The 17,195-nt window shown below is 55.8% G+C and overlaps 2 protein-coding genes across 4 annotated transcripts in view; one reads left to right on the top strand and one right to left on the bottom strand.

The window, feature by feature from the left end:
* Positions 1–1,411: 1,411 nt before the first annotated feature.
* BID (BH3 interacting domain death agonist) lies at positions 1,412–8,037 on the top strand (the record flags this gene model as incomplete). Its single annotated transcript, XM_079715878.1, is given in 5 exon segments — positions 1,412–1,480; positions 1,483–1,777; positions 3,933–4,072; positions 4,748–4,960; positions 5,884–8,037. Coding segments are annotated over 5 exon segments (729 nt in total). The 3' UTR covers positions 5,896–8,037.
* Positions 8,038–9,632: 1,595 nt separating this feature from the next.
* Positions 9,633–17,195, bottom strand: part of BCL2L13 (BCL2 like 13) — a 66,207-nt gene continuing 58,644 nt past the window's right edge. Inside the window, exon 7 of one of the 3 annotated variants that reach the window (XM_079716066.1) lies at positions 9,633–9,841. In XM_079716066.1, the coding sequence (XP_079572192.1) occupies positions 9,713–9,841 (129 nt within the window). In that variant the 3' untranslated portion in view covers positions 9,633–9,712. Of the gene's footprint in view, positions 9,842–13,516; positions 14,461–15,793; positions 15,947–17,195 lie in introns of those variants that run through there. The other 2 variants (XM_079716065.1, XM_079716067.1) reach the window with 2 other exon arrangements.

Raw genomic sequence — 17,195 nt, 5'->3', positions numbered from 1 at the left:
GCCTGTTCTTGACATGCTCAGAATGGAGTCTGTCCACACGCTTCCCAGCCAACCGCATGGCACTAAACACGTGGCTCCAGGGCCTGAGCCCTCTAACACGGGATGCTCTCCTTCTCGCCCAGCCACTTCTGTTCTTTGTGTTTCGGGGGGAAAGGCAGAGGTCACTGCATCTCGGTTTGATACCTGACCTGGCGTAGCTGCTGGCAACGCTGCTGCACACCCAGACTTCGGACCCTGTTTACTAACCTCTTGAAAAAGACAGCCTGGTTTAGTTCCCTGGGGCTGCAGCAGGGAAAGCCCACCGGCTGGGTATTTTCCTGAAGTGTCTGGAGGCCACAAGTCTGCTATCAGGGTGTTGCAGGGTTGGTTCCTCCGGAGGCTCTGAGGAGTCTGCACTGGCATCCCTGTGTGTGTAAGTCCGCCCCTTTCTCTTGTAAAGACATGGGTCATGGGATAAGGCTCAGATCCAGGATGACCCGGCCTTAACGTGACATCTGCAAAGACCCCATTTCCAAAGAAGGTCCTGTTCTCAGGTCCTGGCCGTCAGCACCTGGGCCTGTCTCTGGGGGACACGGTTCAACCGCAGCCCTGCCTCAGCCCCTCTCCTCTCCTGACCAGGACGTCTCCTGAGGTAGAGACGAAGCACATTCTTGAGTTTCTCAGCTGCCTTGTGCCACTGGCCTCACTGTAAAGATTTAGTAGAGCTTTTACGTACATTTTCCCCCTTTTAGGAGTAATTCTGGAGAAGTAAAGGCTGAATAGCAATACATAAGCACCTTATTTTATGCATTTTGTTGAAAACAATTTGTCCTCTAAAAACTGGCTTCCCAAAGTTTTCCTAAGCAGAATATTTTTCTAGTATTTTCTAATGAAAAACATTATGGACTTAGAAGTAAATTTTACCTGCACCTTAATTTTCTCCCCATGACTTCTCCCAGCCCAGGCCGTGTGTTTTGCGTGTGTTGATATGGGCGGTCTCGGCATCCTAGCCTCTCACGACGCCCTCTCATCCCAGGTCTGGGGGTGACCTGAGCACCCCTGGTCCTGCTCTGCACTTGCCTTCTGGTTTCCACGTGCAGCAGCCCTCGTGGTTCCCCGAGTGCTGCTCGTGGGCTTGGCCAGGGGCTTATCTACCTGAGGTCAGCCAGGCCTGCCCAGAGGAAGGTGTTGCCTGTGGTCACTGCTGCCCGGGCTGTATTGAAAATCTGCTTTTGCACAACACCTTCCTGGGCCCACAAGGACATGATGGAAGAGGATGAGCTTCTAACTGCTGGATGCACTCCCAGTGAGCATGGGCTCTGGTTGGTAAAAGATACGTGCGGCCCAGAGCAGGCGTGCAGAGCCAGGATGGCACCTAGACACGTACGTGCCTGACCACCCACCCCGGGGCGCACCAGGTGGCCGCTGGCAGATGGGTCACCTTCTGCAGGACTGGAGCTTTTCGGCATCTGTACGTGGCCCTGCGGACTGGCCCCTGCCCACTGGCAGGGTGTCCAGGCCCCGGGCCAGGGAGGCCATCCCGGGCCCGGCTGCCCGGCCTGGGGCCATGTTCCCACGGGACTCTCCTCTCAGGTCAGCAACGGCGCCAGCCCCCAGGACGAGCGCACCACAAGCCTGCTGGTGTTCAGCTTCCTCCAGAGCTGTCCGCACTCCCGTTGCCACCAAGAGCTGGAGGTGCTGGGCCGCAAGCTACCCGTGTGCGCGGCCCACGACGATGAGCTGCAGACGGATGGCAACTGGTGCAGCCACTTCCGTAACGAGGGGCCGGCAGAGACAGGTAGGCGCCGGGCCGGCCTCCGCGGCCCAGATCCGGCTGTGGGGCCTTCGGGCTCAGGTCCACCCCGTGTCCAGCGGAGCAGGCCTCGCCGAGTCCAGTTCGTTGAAACCCACTCGGGCTCCTGAGGATTCTTTGCATTTGTGCAGCGCCCACGCTTTACTCCTGTGTGTGTTACGGCCGTGACGATCTGCACGGTCACCAGGGCAGCGGGGACCTGGGGCCCTTCTCTGGGCCGGGCCGTCCTCCGGGTGTGGCGGATCCCAGGTGTGCGTCCTGCCCTCCGGCCTCAGCTTGTGCCCCCAGTGCTGCCTCCATGGAGGCAGCTGGGAGCTGCCAGCTGGGCGCCCCTCTCGAGGTGGGCCAGGCACAGCACACCCTGGAGCCCCCTGAGGAATTCTGTCGGGTCCCTGAACCAGCCTGTGCTTCGGCGGAGGCTCCCAGGTGTTCCCGACGCTCCCGGGAGGCCTGGGCTGGAGTCTGCTGTCTGGTGGCGGTGGGGGGTGGTCACGGCCCTCTCGCGGCTTATCCGGCCTCTGGGCCGCCAGCTGTCTTAATTCAGGTGGCCGGCGGTGCAGCACGCGGTCCCCACCAGCCAGGGTTGCCTTAGGCGCCCCCCTTTGGGAAGGGGGCAGGAGTAGCTCTGCTGTCAGGCCTGCTGCCCCGGTGGCCCCCGTCTGCACCAAGCCCCCCTCAGACTGGAGCCTCACTGGACGCACAGGGCAGGGTGGGCGCTCGGGTAGAAGTGGGGTGTGGTCAGGAGCCTGAGGAGGTGTGGGAGCAACGGGCAGAACGGAGGCCTGGCTGCCACTCGTCGGTGGATTTGTTTGCTCAGCTGGACGGGAGGAGGTGGGAGAGCGGCGCTGTCGGGGGCTGTGTGGGAGGCGAGTCAGGACAAGCGCGAGGGCCGGGCTGCGAAGGGGACCACGGGGTCGAGCGTGGCCGGGCTGTCGACCCAGGTCGAGGTCGTCTCGGCAGGCGAGTGGTGACCTGTCCCCGAGCAGAGGTGGGCGGGTAGTGGGGGGTTTCGGGGCGAGGAGGGCTCGTGTTGAGGTCACACAGACACGTCTCAGTGAGGTCAGGGCTGCAGCCGGGCCCATGGAACTCCACGGGCGCACAGCTGTGCAGGCACTGCTGGCAGATTCCACCAACCACAGGTTGGAAATACTTGGGGAAAAAAGTTCCATAAAGTTCCCCAGAGCAAAACTTGAATTTGCTGTGCGCTGGCCACTGGACTTTGGTGCCCGCAGTGGTCCTGGGCCGACACCCACCCAGACCCCGAGGGACGAGTGTGCGGGCAGCTAGGCGAGGTTGCTGGTTGGGGTCCAGACCACAAGGCATGGCACTTGGACCCTCTGGTTTCCCAGCATGTGTAGACGTGTACACTACATGGAGGTGTGTTCAGTGTGCAACAGCGCTGTCTTAACGGCGTTCGTGCCTTAATGAAAAGTACTTCATTGCTACATGCTAAGCATCCTCTGAGCCTGCAGCGTGTTGAAGCAGTGACGTCACTGGTCACCATACAAATACATAATAATGAAAAAGTGAAATATTGCAAGAATTACCAAAATGTGACACAGAGACACAGTGAGCAAATGCTGTTGGAAAAACAATGCCAACAACTCTTTCAACGCAGGGCTGGCTGCCACACGCCTTCCACCTGTGTGACGGGCGGAGGGGGGCTGGAGGCGAGGCGCGTACACTTTCTGTGCTGCAGGGAGAAGCGAGGGGGCTGGCTACTCAGTGCCCCAGGTCCCCAGCTGCGTACCCGGGAGTCAGCCCACAGCTGGGAACCCCAGAGCCCCTGGAAGCTTCTGTCCTGGGGAGGGGCTCAGATGGTGTCCAGGAAGGAAGAGCGTGGCATCTGGGGAGGTGGGGGTGTGGAGGGGAGGCAAAGTCCAGGATGAGAGGCCGCGGAGCCTCTGTCCTGACCGCTTCCTCTGCCGACAGCCATTGGACACTGGGCTTCGAGCCCGGGTTGTGGCTACCCCGGCATCACAGGTCCTTCTCCCGCCCGGCCCCTGTGCCTGGTCCCGTGTCCACACCATCCTCACTGGGCTGTGGATGCAGGACCCAGCCCTTTCCTGGAGCAGGTGGAGCGGGAGCGGGGTGTGAGTGGGGCATCATCTGAAACCTGCCCCCATCGTCTGCACCTTAGACTCTGAGGCTCAGGAGGAAGTGGTCCGGGACATCGCCAGGCAGCTCGCCCAGATTGGGGACAGGATGGAGTGCAGCATCTGCCCGGGGCTGGTGGCCAGCCTGGCCGCGCAGTTCAGGAACACGAGCCTGTCGGAGGAGGTGAGTGAGAAAACCCACGGGGCTTGTCCTCTGCCTCCTGGCAGACAGACCAGCGTCCAGGGAGGTGGCTCAGCCCGTGACTGCTGGAGAGAGTCCGCCTGGCGAACTGTCTCTCGGAAGAAAGTCACTGGACACCTGAAAACCTGAAGTCAGACTCAAGCGTTTGGGGACAGAGCCCCCCAAAGATTAACAAGATGGATGTGACTCTTCCTGAAACATGTTCCACTCCTTTGACTGCTGAGGCGGCGGGGCCCCCGTGACCTAGAAACGCTCTTGGGCTGGGCCCGGCGGGTCGAGCCTCCTGCCTCCGGGAAGGCCTGTCTGTCAGGGAGCCTCCCTCTGAGCTTCGCTGGCCTGCGTGTTTCAGACACATGCTGCTGGTGCCATTTCTTGCTGCCACGTGTTGGCACGTGGAAGGTGCTTTCCGGTCTGGCGGTCCACGAGGCCTCTCCCGGCAGGAGCTCCCCATCCCCCTCCCTGCTCCCATGTACCGGGGCCGGACCCCCGGGCGGTGCCTGACCTTGGTCTCAGATGCCTCCAAGCAGGAGACGAGGACACGCCGCCTCGCCTCCCCCGGCTTTGCCTCCTCCTCTCCTCTGGCCTCCTCAGCTGTTTATAGCACTTCCCTCCTCCCTGCGGGAGGCCTGGTAACCACGCCTCTGCTTCCATGTGCAGGACAAGAGGCGGTGCCTGGCGGCCGCGCTGGAACAGCTCACACAGCTCTACCCTGCGGACGTGGACCGCGAGAAGACCCTGCTGCTGCTGACCATGCTCGTGGCCAAAAAGGTGGCCGACCACTCGCCAGCCGTGCTCCAAGCTGTCTTCCACACCACAGTGACCTTCATCAACCAGAACCTTCTCGCCTACGTGAGGAACTTAGTCCAAAACGTAAGAGCCAGTGGTGGCAGCTCCTGGGCTCTTAGCAACCCCCGACCTTGGTGTCTGCCTCTCCCCACCCCGGCCCCCTCTGAGCTCTGGGACCCTCGCTGCAGGGCTGCCTGCTGGGGACAGACCCCAGGGAAGGTGGTCACGGCCCTTCCTGCCCAGGAGGACAGGCTTGGTTCTGCGTCCGGGAGTCCGGTTGTTTCTGAGAGGAGCTGCTGTCACAGGGCAGTGGAGGCCGACTGTGCACCCTTCACAGGCTTGTGAGAGCTGCTGGGGGGCGAGCAGGAGAGAGGGCCGCAGGGGCCCACGCCGGGCTTCCAGTCTGTCGGCCTCACCGTGTCACAGAAATGAGTATAATTTAAAGTAAAACACATGCTTACCAAGGAGGGTGAGCGGTCAACAGGGGGTAAAAACTGCACACATCTGTCCTCCACCCAGGATATTAGAAGGTCTGGTGCTTCAGTTTCATAGACCACCTGGAAGGGAAAGTGGATGTATCTTCTCTATAAAGTTTGGGGTTTTATGTGTCGGGAATGTTGCTCAGGCGTCTGACCCTCTTAATATGTAGTTGATGAGCCTTAAAAGCATTCTCTCTGCATGGCTTTCAGTTATATGGGCTTTTAAAAATAAAAACCAGAGGGAGAACACAAACCCCAACTCGTTGCAAAACCAAGCTGAGCTGTTGTTGGAAGGAGATAAGCCTCTGTTAACAGCTTCCAGACACTGTGGGGCTGAAACAGAACCTTGGTCCAGTCCTCACATCCGCTGAGATGCCTCTTGGCACCATAAGTGACTTGGTGAAAGCTGTGTTTGTTTGCAAAGCCCTGGCTGCACTTCTGCTGACTGTGGCCCTAGAGGCTCAGGTCTAGGGTCCTGGCTCAGGAGGGAGGCTGGCTAATCCCGGCTGTTGTCCTTTCTTGCTCCAGGAGATGGACTGAAGGGACGACTCAGCAGAAGCGCGACTGGTTACAACTTGAGATGGTGACAGCAGTGTAGCTGTCTCCACAGAGATGGAGCCTCGGCCACATTAACATGCTCAGAGAAGACAGGCACGAGATGACAGCTGTGTATCTCTCACCATTTTAAAGCCAGGGACCATTTAGGAATTTCTTCACGTACATGTGTGAATGTTTCACATCATCTACATCCATCCACATACTGTGCCTTTACCTAATGTCTGCTGGAAAGGTCCCCGCCTGAAAATCAGATTTAAAAGCAGATCGTGAGTTCCCTCGTGGTCCAGTGGTTAGGACTCCTCTGTGCTTCCACTGCAGGGACCAGGTCTGATCCCTGGTTGGGGAACTAAGATCCCACAAGCTGCAGCCAAAAAAGAAAAAAAGAACAACAAAATAAAAGCAGATTGACAAATAAAAGACAGAAGAAAAAGAACACGCTTAATGTTTTTTTGTTTTTTTAAAAAACCCACTTGGGGGGCTTCCCTGGTGGCGTGGTGGTTGAGAGCCCGCCTGCCAATGCAGGGAACACAGGTTCGTGCCCTGGTCCGGGAAGATCCCACGTGCCGCAGAGCGGCTGGGACCGTGAGCCATGGCCGCTGAGCCTGCGCGTCCGGAGCCTGTGCTCCGCAACGGGAGAGGCCCCAACAGTGAGAGGCCCGCGTACTGCAAAAAAAAAAAACAAACAAACCAAAAAAAAACCCACTTGGGACTTTCCTGGCGGTCCAGTGGTTAAAACTCCGTGCTTCCACTGCAGGGGGTGCAGGTTTGATCCCTGGTCAGAGAACTAAGATCCTACATACCGTGCAGTGCAGCAAAAAAAAAAAAAAAGCGCACCCCTGGTGGTGGTGGTGGTGTTACCACAGGCAGTGTGAGGGGACCAGGGATTGGCGAGGGAATGCACGGACCTCTTACAAGTGAAAAATTCCTCTCAAAACAGGGACACCTTCATAGTAAGGAAGTGCAGTCTTTTTTATTTTTTATTTTTTTTAGGTTTCATAGAGAGGTTTAATGCTGTGTGTGTTCACACACCAAAGCTATTTCCACCAACACAGGAAATCTAACTCACCGTGTATTTCCTCGAGGTCCATCCCAAGAGCCTGGGCCATTCCAGATGCAGATGGAAGAAGGCAGCACCACCACACACCGGAAGGTCCAAGGGGGTGGGTTTAATCGATCGTCCTTCTTGAACTTGCCGCTGACGTAGGGCACCCGGTCCAGAATCAGTCAGTGGCCCATACCAGGCCCACGGCTCCCATGGCGCCCCGCAGGCCCACTGTGGGTGACCGGTTTCTGGCCAGCTGGCGGCAGCAAGGGCCCATGACCTGCTCAGCATCGTGGCTCCGTCCCGGCTCAGGGTGACCCCTGCCCCGCTGGCTCAGGCGCACTCAGTCTTGCTGTTTAAAAACCAAGCAGCACCAGAGGTTCTGGACTCAAACTTTTTTTTTTTTTTTTTTGCGTTATGCGGGCCTCTCACTGTTGTGGCCTCTCCCGTTGCGGAGCGCAGGCCCAGCGGCCGTGGCTCACGGGCCCAGCCGCTCCGCGGCATGTGGGATCCTCCCGGACCGGGGCACGAACCTGTGTCACCTGCATCGGCAGGCAGACTCTCAACCACTGCGCCACCAGGAAAGCCCTGGACTCAAACGTTTAACAGGAAAATCAGACCTCAAAATGTGTTTGACTTTTTCACCGTGATTTCCTTTTACTTGAGTCAGGAACCACAGGCAGTTAAAAGATGTGGAGGTAATTTCAAGGCCTATGTCAGCCAGTTTCCAAAATCATGTAACTAAATGCACCCTTTTCTCTTTCCAAGAAGTCAAGGTTTTGATAAAAATTTTAAGCCACTGGAGAAGCTACTACATCCGTCCTGTGGGGAATGTCTGTGAAGAATCTTCCACTTTCATCTTCCAGCCGTGCCCCCAGCGCATCTGCACCTACGAAGCTGCTTATGGAGAGAACAGGTTTCTAGGCATATAAGATGAAAGAACAGACTTAAGAGTTCAGCATGTGTGGTGGCTCCCTTTTCTAGACACACAGTCAATATACAAGTAATAACAGGGACTTCCCTGGTGGTCCAGTGGTTAAGAATCTGCCTTCCAGTGCAGGGGATGCAGGTTCGATCCCTGGTCGGGGAACTAAGATCCCACATGCCACGGGGCAACTAAGACCTGATGCAGCCAAAAATAAATAAATTTAAACAAAACAAAAAACTATAGTCCAATAAAATTTGAAAAAAATACAATAACAAAACGCAATCACTTAGCACCAGAGTAAACCAGAGCACTTACTGTTAGAAGCAACACAGCCCGGTCTGTTCCCAGCGCTAAGCGTTTCCTAGGATTGGTCTGCGTCCCAGTGCGATGGTGGGTAGGGTCCAGATCTCACATCACCAGTAACAGAAACGCCCTTGTTGCTGTGACCGTGATGCTCTGGGGAAGGACATGAACACGAGTAATGAAGTACTGATCACTACGCTGTTAGCAAAACCACTTCTGTGTTCCCTGAGTTTAAACTTACCAGAAAAGAAAATGACTCCATGGTTCAGCATCCAACACAGCACCCCAGGGCTGGGTCTCAGGCTGACACCTGCAGAATGCTGCAAGTCCTAAAAGCAAGCAGGCGTGCCTGCGCCTCTGGAAACAATCTTCCAGATTTAAAGGGTTCATGTCACCGTGGAAACAGGGTGAATCACACACAGACACAGACACAGGGATCAGTCAGTACAATGTGTCTCAGCAGGGAGGTACTTTCTTCCAGGCCCAGGAGCAATTTAAACTCAAGTAGTCAACTCTATAAACTAATGGAAGAGACAGGAGCTCTAAAGCACCAAATAATCCCAGACCATCTCTTACAATACTTTAAATTTTTCAGGGACCTCCCTGGCGGTCCAGTGGTTAAGAGTCTGCGCTTCCACTGCAGGGGCCACGGGTTTGATCCCTGGTTGGGGCACTAAGATCCCGCGTGCCATGTGGTGCAGTAAGTACGTGAATAAATGATTTGTCATAGCATCTTTACCTGCCACTGTTTTCCATTAACACAGTAAGCCGTTTTAATGCAGTTTATACACGTTTTGGTGTCAATGTTTCCAGACCAAGTCAGATATACTTTCTTGGTCATAAAGCAAGATGACCCGCTCTTCTCCCCAAGCTGGCGTCATACAGAGATTCCAGCCTTGAGCACGTCCTGGCCACCAGGACTCGGGCACATCCTGGAAATTGGTGCATTTTACATCACAACCCTCGTGGACAGAATTGACATGTTCTGAATTAAGAGAACGTTTCATCCTGCTTTTTAATTATTTGAATTAAGTGATGGTTAAGAGAACAAAAGATGCTCGGCATCACCGAAAGTCCAGAGACCCCTCTGGTGTACTCAGACCGGCTGCTCGGGAGCCGGCACTGACTGCTGGGCTGCTGCTCGGGGCTGTAGCCCCGGAGCCGCTTTCATTCTCCAGCAAGTTCACCAGCTGTGCGAGTGGGCCTTTGGGTGTTGCTAGCTGTTTGCAGAACCTGCAGTCAAACCACATAGGTACGTACTTAAGATGACAAGGCTGATGGTCTGGAAGCAGCCCTCCCGAGTCGAGGCAGGGGGTTACTGTGTGAACAGAAAGATGAGTCATCAGTGTCTTCAAGGCTCATTTTATTACACCCTCTGGTGTCTGCTCCCAACGCTGCCTGCAACGGAGCACCATTCACAGAGTTGCGCTTTGCTGCTTTCCCCCAGTGAGCACAGAAGGCCAACGACGAAGGGAGGCGGAGCCGGGATAACCCACAAACCAGCTGTGCGGGAGAGCAGAGGGACCTCACACAGGACGAGGGTGTGAGCACGGGGACCGTTTCACCACAGGACTTGGGAGGGATGATGGCACCAGAGTCCATAGTACACAGACCTCAGCCAGGGAACAGGTGAGGCAGAAAGAGGCCCTTTTAACCTGAAGAAGGAAATGAACAACTGTGACAGCAAGAAAAACACAGGTCTAGGAAAATGATCAATTGTCTTTTCCTTCGGTGCTGACCAAGAACCCAGCTGCTTAGTACAGTTCTTGCACCAGAAATCGTCGTCCAGACTTAACAGGGAGGGGCCCGCCTTCTGGCTCTCCCTGGGGAAGGAGACCAACACTTACTCTAAACAGCTCGCGGGAGGGTGCGGTGTGGCCATGAGGGGCGGACGCCTGGGGAACAGCCCCCTGGGCTACAGCAGCGCTTGCGGTGTAGACGGGACGGTGCAAAGAAAGGGGAGACGCGGATCAACACTTCAGCAACTGACTTCCCAATCAGGTCGCGCTCCCAGGACGTGTCTGTGTCCGAGTGGGCGCCCCCTGCACCCCGGGGGGCACAGACGGGCACCTGTCCCCACACCACCCGAGGAAGCCAAGGAGACCCTAGTCCAGCAGGGTGGGTCTGGAACCGCCAGGCGCCAGGTCCAGGCTGGGAGAGGCCCCCGGTGCGGTGAGCAGCTGGGATAGACTGATGAACCTTGGCTGCCACGTGCGGTCCCACGGAGCTGGCTCAGCACCTGCCTACCCGCAGCCTCCCCGGGACCCGGACCGCCCCACGCAGGACAAGGTACCTGCCGGTACCTCTGCAGGTTCCAAGGATGGGAGACGCCGGGGAAGCCCTGGACCCGAGTCAGAACCTCTGACTGCCGCCTGCCGCACACATGCCAGACGCCTTCGGGACAGTAGTGACCCCAAGGGGGTGCGAAGGGGAAGTGTGATGAGGGAGGCCCTCCGACAGCCCCTGGCGTGTTGTGACCGCTCAGCCCCTCTGCTGAGACGATAATGACCACCCTTGTTCAGGGAAAGGAAAAGAGACGCTCCCTGAACTCAAGCCCAGCTCACAGCCGACCCTCGTGGGGAGTAGAGAACAGGGGGGGTCCACCAAGGACAGATCCTGGTCCTCTGGGGAAGAGGACACATTCTCCTGGCATCAGGTGTGTTGCTGAGACTTGACATGAGATACTGCCTGCATGGAACTGGTCCAGAGGCTAGAAGCTGTTTCTACAAAGTGACCAGACAGCCCCTCTTGATGAAATTCTTGGTAAGTCTGTGTAAACAGACATAAGAAATTGAGAAGAGGGGAAAAAATCTTACCTACAATACCTTTCTTTCACTTCTATAAAACATCTCAAAATAATTTTAAAATTCTACGGATATGACATTTGTCCCCATGTCAAGCCTTCAGGGAAAAGGCAAGGAACAGGCGCAGCTTTTATATTAGCAGGAATCAGCAAGAGACTGAGGAAATGAATTTCTATGGGAAATGAAAAGGGGCTGTGGTTCAAAAACCACATCCCTGGCTCCAGTCCCCCCAGGACACACCCAGGTAGAGAGACGACAGGCGAGAGGAGGATCAGCCTTTGGGAACCAGATGGTCAGCAGATGGCTTTTCCTCTAGAAAGCTTTCTGGGGGCATTGCTGATGCCCGTAAGGCACACTGGGGCTGACTGGTTTCTGAGGCCCCGGAGTTGTCACCACTTTACTACAGAGAACATAAACGAGCATTCTTTAATTCTGGTATTTTTCTCAAGAAACCTTCAGTGGCTTTTGCCAAGTGATCAGAAATCATTACATTCAATACAGCAGTTAAGAGTTCTGCAGGACCTACCAACACAACAGTTCAAGCGAGGGTGCCAAAAGGGCGCGAGGCTGAGTTCCACACCTGCGTCTCACCATCACCCTCCCTCTACCTCAGACGCAGATGTTCCAGTCCCACCAAAAAGGGGGTGGGCCGCTGAGAAACAGTTTTTAATGTCACAGCAAAACATGGGAGCCGCTACCACCGCAGTCCTTACTAGGCGCTCCCTCCTCCTGTCCACGACCAGAGGGGACGCTGAGGTCCTCCTATCACTTGGGAACCCCGTGCTTGAAGGCCACGCTGTCTGGGTCTCTGCTGAGTAAAGCGTGGCCCTGCCTTACCCCTCCGCCGTGGAGAACGCAGACCTCAGCAGACCTCAGCCTCCGCAGCGCAGACCTCCCACCAGCCGCCCTCCCGCCAGCCGCTCAGAAACGAACCGGCTCGGGCTAGTGCTTCAGGGCGTTCAGCCAATGGGCTTGAGGACCCAGAGTTTACATGGAAACACTGGAAAGAGAATATTCTATCATAAAAGGGAAGAGAAGGAAGACAACTCAGCAGCTCGCTCTCCCCCTACGAAGCAGCAGTGCTGCCGTCGGAACACACGGAGGAAAACACTTCCCTCACCTCTGGCTCCTCAGTGAAGGACACCAAGACCCTGACCAACATCCCTCCCCAACAAGACACAAAAACTCAATGCAAGACACACTGCCTGGTAAAGCTGCACAGACACACACACACATTCCAGACCTTTCTGACCAACTTCTAAACAGTATCGCTTTAGGAAGATTTAATTTAAAAAAATAAAAATTAAAAAATAAAGCACATTTAAAACATCAAGTTTTGGTGATCAGGATAGGTAAAGTAATTTTATTACAAATTTCAGGATTTAAAAAGTAACCTCTTACATTTACTAGGATAAATCTGAGATGACCTGTCTCGAGCACGTGTGTCCCGTCAGTGACACTGACCTCAGGCATGAAGAGACGCGGTCCCCCGTGAGGGGTGCGGCCAGCGGATGAGGCTACGCTGAGTCTCCACGGGCACGTGCTGACGGTGATCATTACGGTTTGTCACTGTGGCATTTGGGCCGTAACGAGCTCAGTGTAAGCCTCTGTTATGGAACTCTGAAAGCCGAGCTAGAACCTCAAGGGCAGCCTCTCTTTCCTGCTTTTTACTTCGATGATATTTAGGAGACTTTGTGTACTGAATGAGAGTTATGATTCCCTGGTCTGTAAGCCCACGTGTGGAAACCCTTATCACCTGGCAAGAGACGGGCCGAGGAGCGGCCTGACTGGGAAGGAGGCTGAGGCCAGAACCTGGGAATCACACTAGTTCAGGTCATGGACAACGATGCCCAGCAAGAGAGACGCTGCCGGCCGGCGAGTCCCTGTCGGCTCAAGGGTGCCCACAGACAGAAGGGCTGGAAGCAACCTCGATAGGCCAGCTAAGCCACCCTCCAGCTTCCGAATGCGGAGACAAACTTGCCCCGCTGTCACGGGCAGGGGCCCCGGGTCTCTTCTCTTGTACGTTTAAAGACTAAAGGCAGCATCTTTACAAGGGGAACTGCGGGAAGCATCGGGCGAGCCCTCCGCACGGGGCCTCGGGGCACCCTGGGGCGAGGCGGGCAGGGCAGTACCTGAGAGGCGGCTGAGACCCGGCAGAGCACCTGGGCTGCAGGACTGAGGGCGGGAAGAACAGAGGGGCTGAGAGACCCCAGGCAGGAGCGCGCCAGCAGCCGGGGGGCCCACAGCCACGCCCTCCTGCCTGGGGTCTGCCCCCCAGGCGCCCCCACAGGGACCCTCGCCCTGAGACTGGCTCTCACGGGACGACGTTATCCCCGGGGGGCGTTTGGCAGCTCGGGGAGACGCGTGGAGTGGGGCTGTCACCCCAGGGAGGGCGCTCCAGGGCTGGGGGGGTGGGCTGCACACCCACAGGGCACAGGCCCCCAGGCCCGGGAGCTACCCAGGGGCCGTGGACGCCAGGCGGGGGACGCTTTACACACAAGACCCTGAACCTAGCAGGCGCCCAGGCCCGGGACCTCCAATCAGACCACCGTGTGCAGCCTCCAGCTCAAGCCCTAACACATGGGTCGGCCCCCTGCCCTGCGGACCCAAGTCCTCCTGACCCCAGAGTGTCCAAGGGATGTCCAGCCAGCTCCCGGCCGCTCCAGTCCAGCTGACACAACTAAAACCTTACACCTTTTTGTCTTCTCTCCCCGAAAAATCTACTTCCTTCTCAGAGCCAGTGCCACCCCAACGACCACCGCCAGGATGGCAACGGCGGCGGCTGCCCCTCCGAAGAGCAGGAGGCACTTGCCCGCGGGCGGCGGGCCAGCCTTCTTGGGGCCGCCCGGGGAGGGCCCCGCCCCCAGCGCCGCACGCCCGCGGGCCGCCTGCTCTCCGCCCGGCGGCGCTGCTGGGGGCTCCACGGGGGGCTCCAGCGGCGGGACCCCCTGCTGCTCCAGTTGGGCAGCTTCAGACGCGGCCGCTCCCGCCTCTTCCTCAGCAAGTTCCACGAACAGAGAGGTCGTGGGACTGGCTGTCTGGACGGCCGACCCCTCGGGGCCGGGCTCCCCGGCCGCCATCAGGGCAGGGGCCGCCGCGGCCGCCGCCTCCGCGCCCTCAGGAATCTCCTCCTTCTCCACGTGCACGATGTCAGAGTTGGAGGAGTTGTTCTCACTCTTCTCTCCGGCCCCGTTGCTGTCCAAGCTCTTGACTTCTTCGGGGTCCACCGTGACCTGCTGCCACGACTCGGGACCCAGGGACACCGGTGGGCTCTCAGTGCGCCAGCTCTGGCTGCTGGACAGCGACACGGGGAAGCCCTCGGCCTGCCAGGACGCCGTGGCGGTGGTCGGAGACTCCGGGGGGCTGGCGAGCGTGGAGCCGCCACTGGGCAGGATGTAGATGTCGTTGCTGTCCTCCGCGGCGCCCGCGGGGCGCTCCTCGTCCTCCGGCTCCAGGGCAAAGACAGCGCCCTAGGAGATGAGGGGGGCGGTCAGTGCAAAGAAGGGGAAACAGATCTAACATAAATGTACATCTGGAGGCAGCCCCTTTCCTAAACTGAACGTCCAGGGGTAAATGCACTGTTTAAACCTACAGTTTTTGGACTGAACGTGTTTGCTTGTAGACCAACACAGAGGAAGAATTTTTAACAAGACGGTACTCTGACCAGTTTCTTCAAAGTTGAAAAAGCAAAAAGCTGATTTATATTCTATTCAATGTATACACATTTAATGCAATAAATAATGCAAGGCAGCGGAGAAAAAGGCAGGCAGCTTGTGCCCTAGGGATCCATCGCTCGGCCGGGCTGGTGCCGTCAGGAGCCCAGACGGGGAAGGACGCGTTTTGCTGGCAGCTGGGGGTGGGGGGTGCGGGAGCCTGGCGGAGGGACGTGGGAAGAGCCGGGAAGTGCCACCGCCCAGCAGGGGCCCAGAAACGTCAGCCGGGGGCGGGAAGCAGCCTGCCGTGACCAGTGAGGGTGCTGGCAGCAGACGCCACAGCCCTGGCCCAACGGCACGGGAACGGTCATCGGCACTCGGTCATGGATGAAGCCGCCCCGACGATGGGGAGTGTGCAGGGACGCAGTCCTCCCGCCCTCCTGGCGGTGGGAGCCACACAGCAGCAACACGGCCACGGGGGCTCCAGGCTCCCTGCGGGGGCTGTGTCAGCTCCAGTCACAAGGAAGAACACAACTCAATTTTGGTTCTTGACAAATGCACGATCTAGACATGAGGACCGACACAGGAGGCACACATTTCACCGCGACACCGGCAGCCCTAAGGCAGGGGACGCCCGGGGACCAGGAGGTTCGTGGCGGAGACGGACAGGAAGTCACCCAGAGTCTGGATGACACCCGCAGATGCTACGGAGTCTGCAGAGCAAATGCAAGCAAACTAATTCCCACTTTATTTTGTGATTACGGCCGTCATTTATATGAAGTAGAATAGTTCTGTTCTGTAGTCAAGACCAGAAGCTTTGCGGTCACACTCGAGTTATCTGGAGATAAGGAATATAATCCCTTGTGTTCCCTACCCTTAGAATCACATCTGCAGCCCCTCGAAGGGAGGGCCTGAGGGTCAGAGGGACCCACGTGCTCACCAGTGGGAACTCCCACCAAGGGCTAAAAACAGAGCCTCTAACAGCAAGAAGGATTTAAAAAGCAAAAGCAAAACAAAGGAACCATAACAAAACAGGTAAAAATTTTAATCCTCAGAAAGGAGACCTTTGCTACTTCTTGTTTAGGGCTTGAAGCCAAAACAAGTGAAATGGAAATTTCACAAGTTGCATTGTGAAGAAATGAGGGAAAAGTTAACAAACTAAAACAGAATTTAGCATACAACTACTGTTCTCTTTATTTTTAACAGCTCAAAGCTGAGAGTCAGGAACATTCTTCGTCCCATATCTGGAAGACTTCTTCATCCAACCAAGATACTGGATCAACATGGTTGTCAAGCGACAGCTCTGGGGGATGATATGGCCCAAAAGCCAGTCAGACTTAGTTGCCTTTTTCCTTGTTGTCATGGACTCTCTACCTTACAACTTATTTCTGTATTTGGGATGTGATTATTTTAATGATGATTCACCAAAAATGTTGTGCTTTTATGTAAGAAGTTTTAAAGAAAGAATAGATGGGGCCTCCCTGGTGGCGCAGTGGTTGAGAGTCCGCCTGCCGATGCAGGGGATACGGGTTCGTGCCCCGGTCTGGGAGGATCCCATATGCCGCGGAGCGGCTGGGCCCGTGAGCCATGGCTGCTGAGCCTGCGCATCCGGAGCCTGTGCTCCGCAACGGGAGAGGCCACAACAGTGAGAGGCCCGCGTACCACAAAAAAAAAAAAAAAAAAAAAAAAAAAAAAAAAAGAATAGATGACCACTGAGACTTTCACTCCTAGTCATCTGAAGCAAAAATATAAAAATAGAGGCCTCTCCCTTGACAATTACTGTCATTAATGAAGACTAGGCTTTCAATAAAAGATAAAGCACTGTTTTGGGTAATACTTTACCTAAAACTTAGCACATTAGGGGACTAACATCTACAACTAGCCTTAGATCCATTCCAACAATTTAAATAATTTTTAGCACAAAATATGTATATTGCTGGAAACAGCCATCTCCTTAGTCCCACTATACAAAAAACAGAAAGGAGTAACTTCAAGGGCTCAAAAATATAAAACGGATTGGGACCAACTAGAGTTTACATATGCACGGAGGGGGAACTCCCTGGCGGCCCGGCGGTTGGGACGCCACAGTCTCACTGCCGATCCTTGGTTGGGGAACTACAGCCTGCAAGCCACACGGCGTGGCCAATAAGTAAATAAATACGTACAAAGAATCAGAAAACTATATTTTGTTTAAACACCTGAAGCCCAGAGAGATCAGGTAACTTGCCCAAGGTCCCTCAGCTGCTGTGAGAATTGGACGTCAGTGTCCTTTTGAAGACTTCACTGAAATTAATTCATTTCACTTTCACAGATAAGGAAACTAAAGCAACTGAGATGGGTAAGTAATTGGCCTGAAGTCCAAAGCTGGGACTGGATCTAACCAGGCCGCTTACCTGCAGGGCCCACGCTTTCGTCAACTGTGCTCCCCTAATGCTCGAGCCCAAGGCACCCCCAACCCCGGACTTCCACACTGGTGCTTTTTCCTCAGTTTACAGCAAGAAGCAAATGGAAAAGGTTATTCTTGGTGTTTTCGTGAACAAAGATGTGTTCAT

Source organism: Hyperoodon ampullatus (assembly GCF_949752795.1).
Source record: "Hyperoodon ampullatus genome assembly, chromosome: 11".
Taxonomy (NCBI): domain Eukaryota; kingdom Metazoa; phylum Chordata; class Mammalia; order Artiodactyla; family Ziphiidae; genus Hyperoodon; species Hyperoodon ampullatus.
This window is presented reverse-complemented; position numbering and strand designations above follow the sequence as displayed.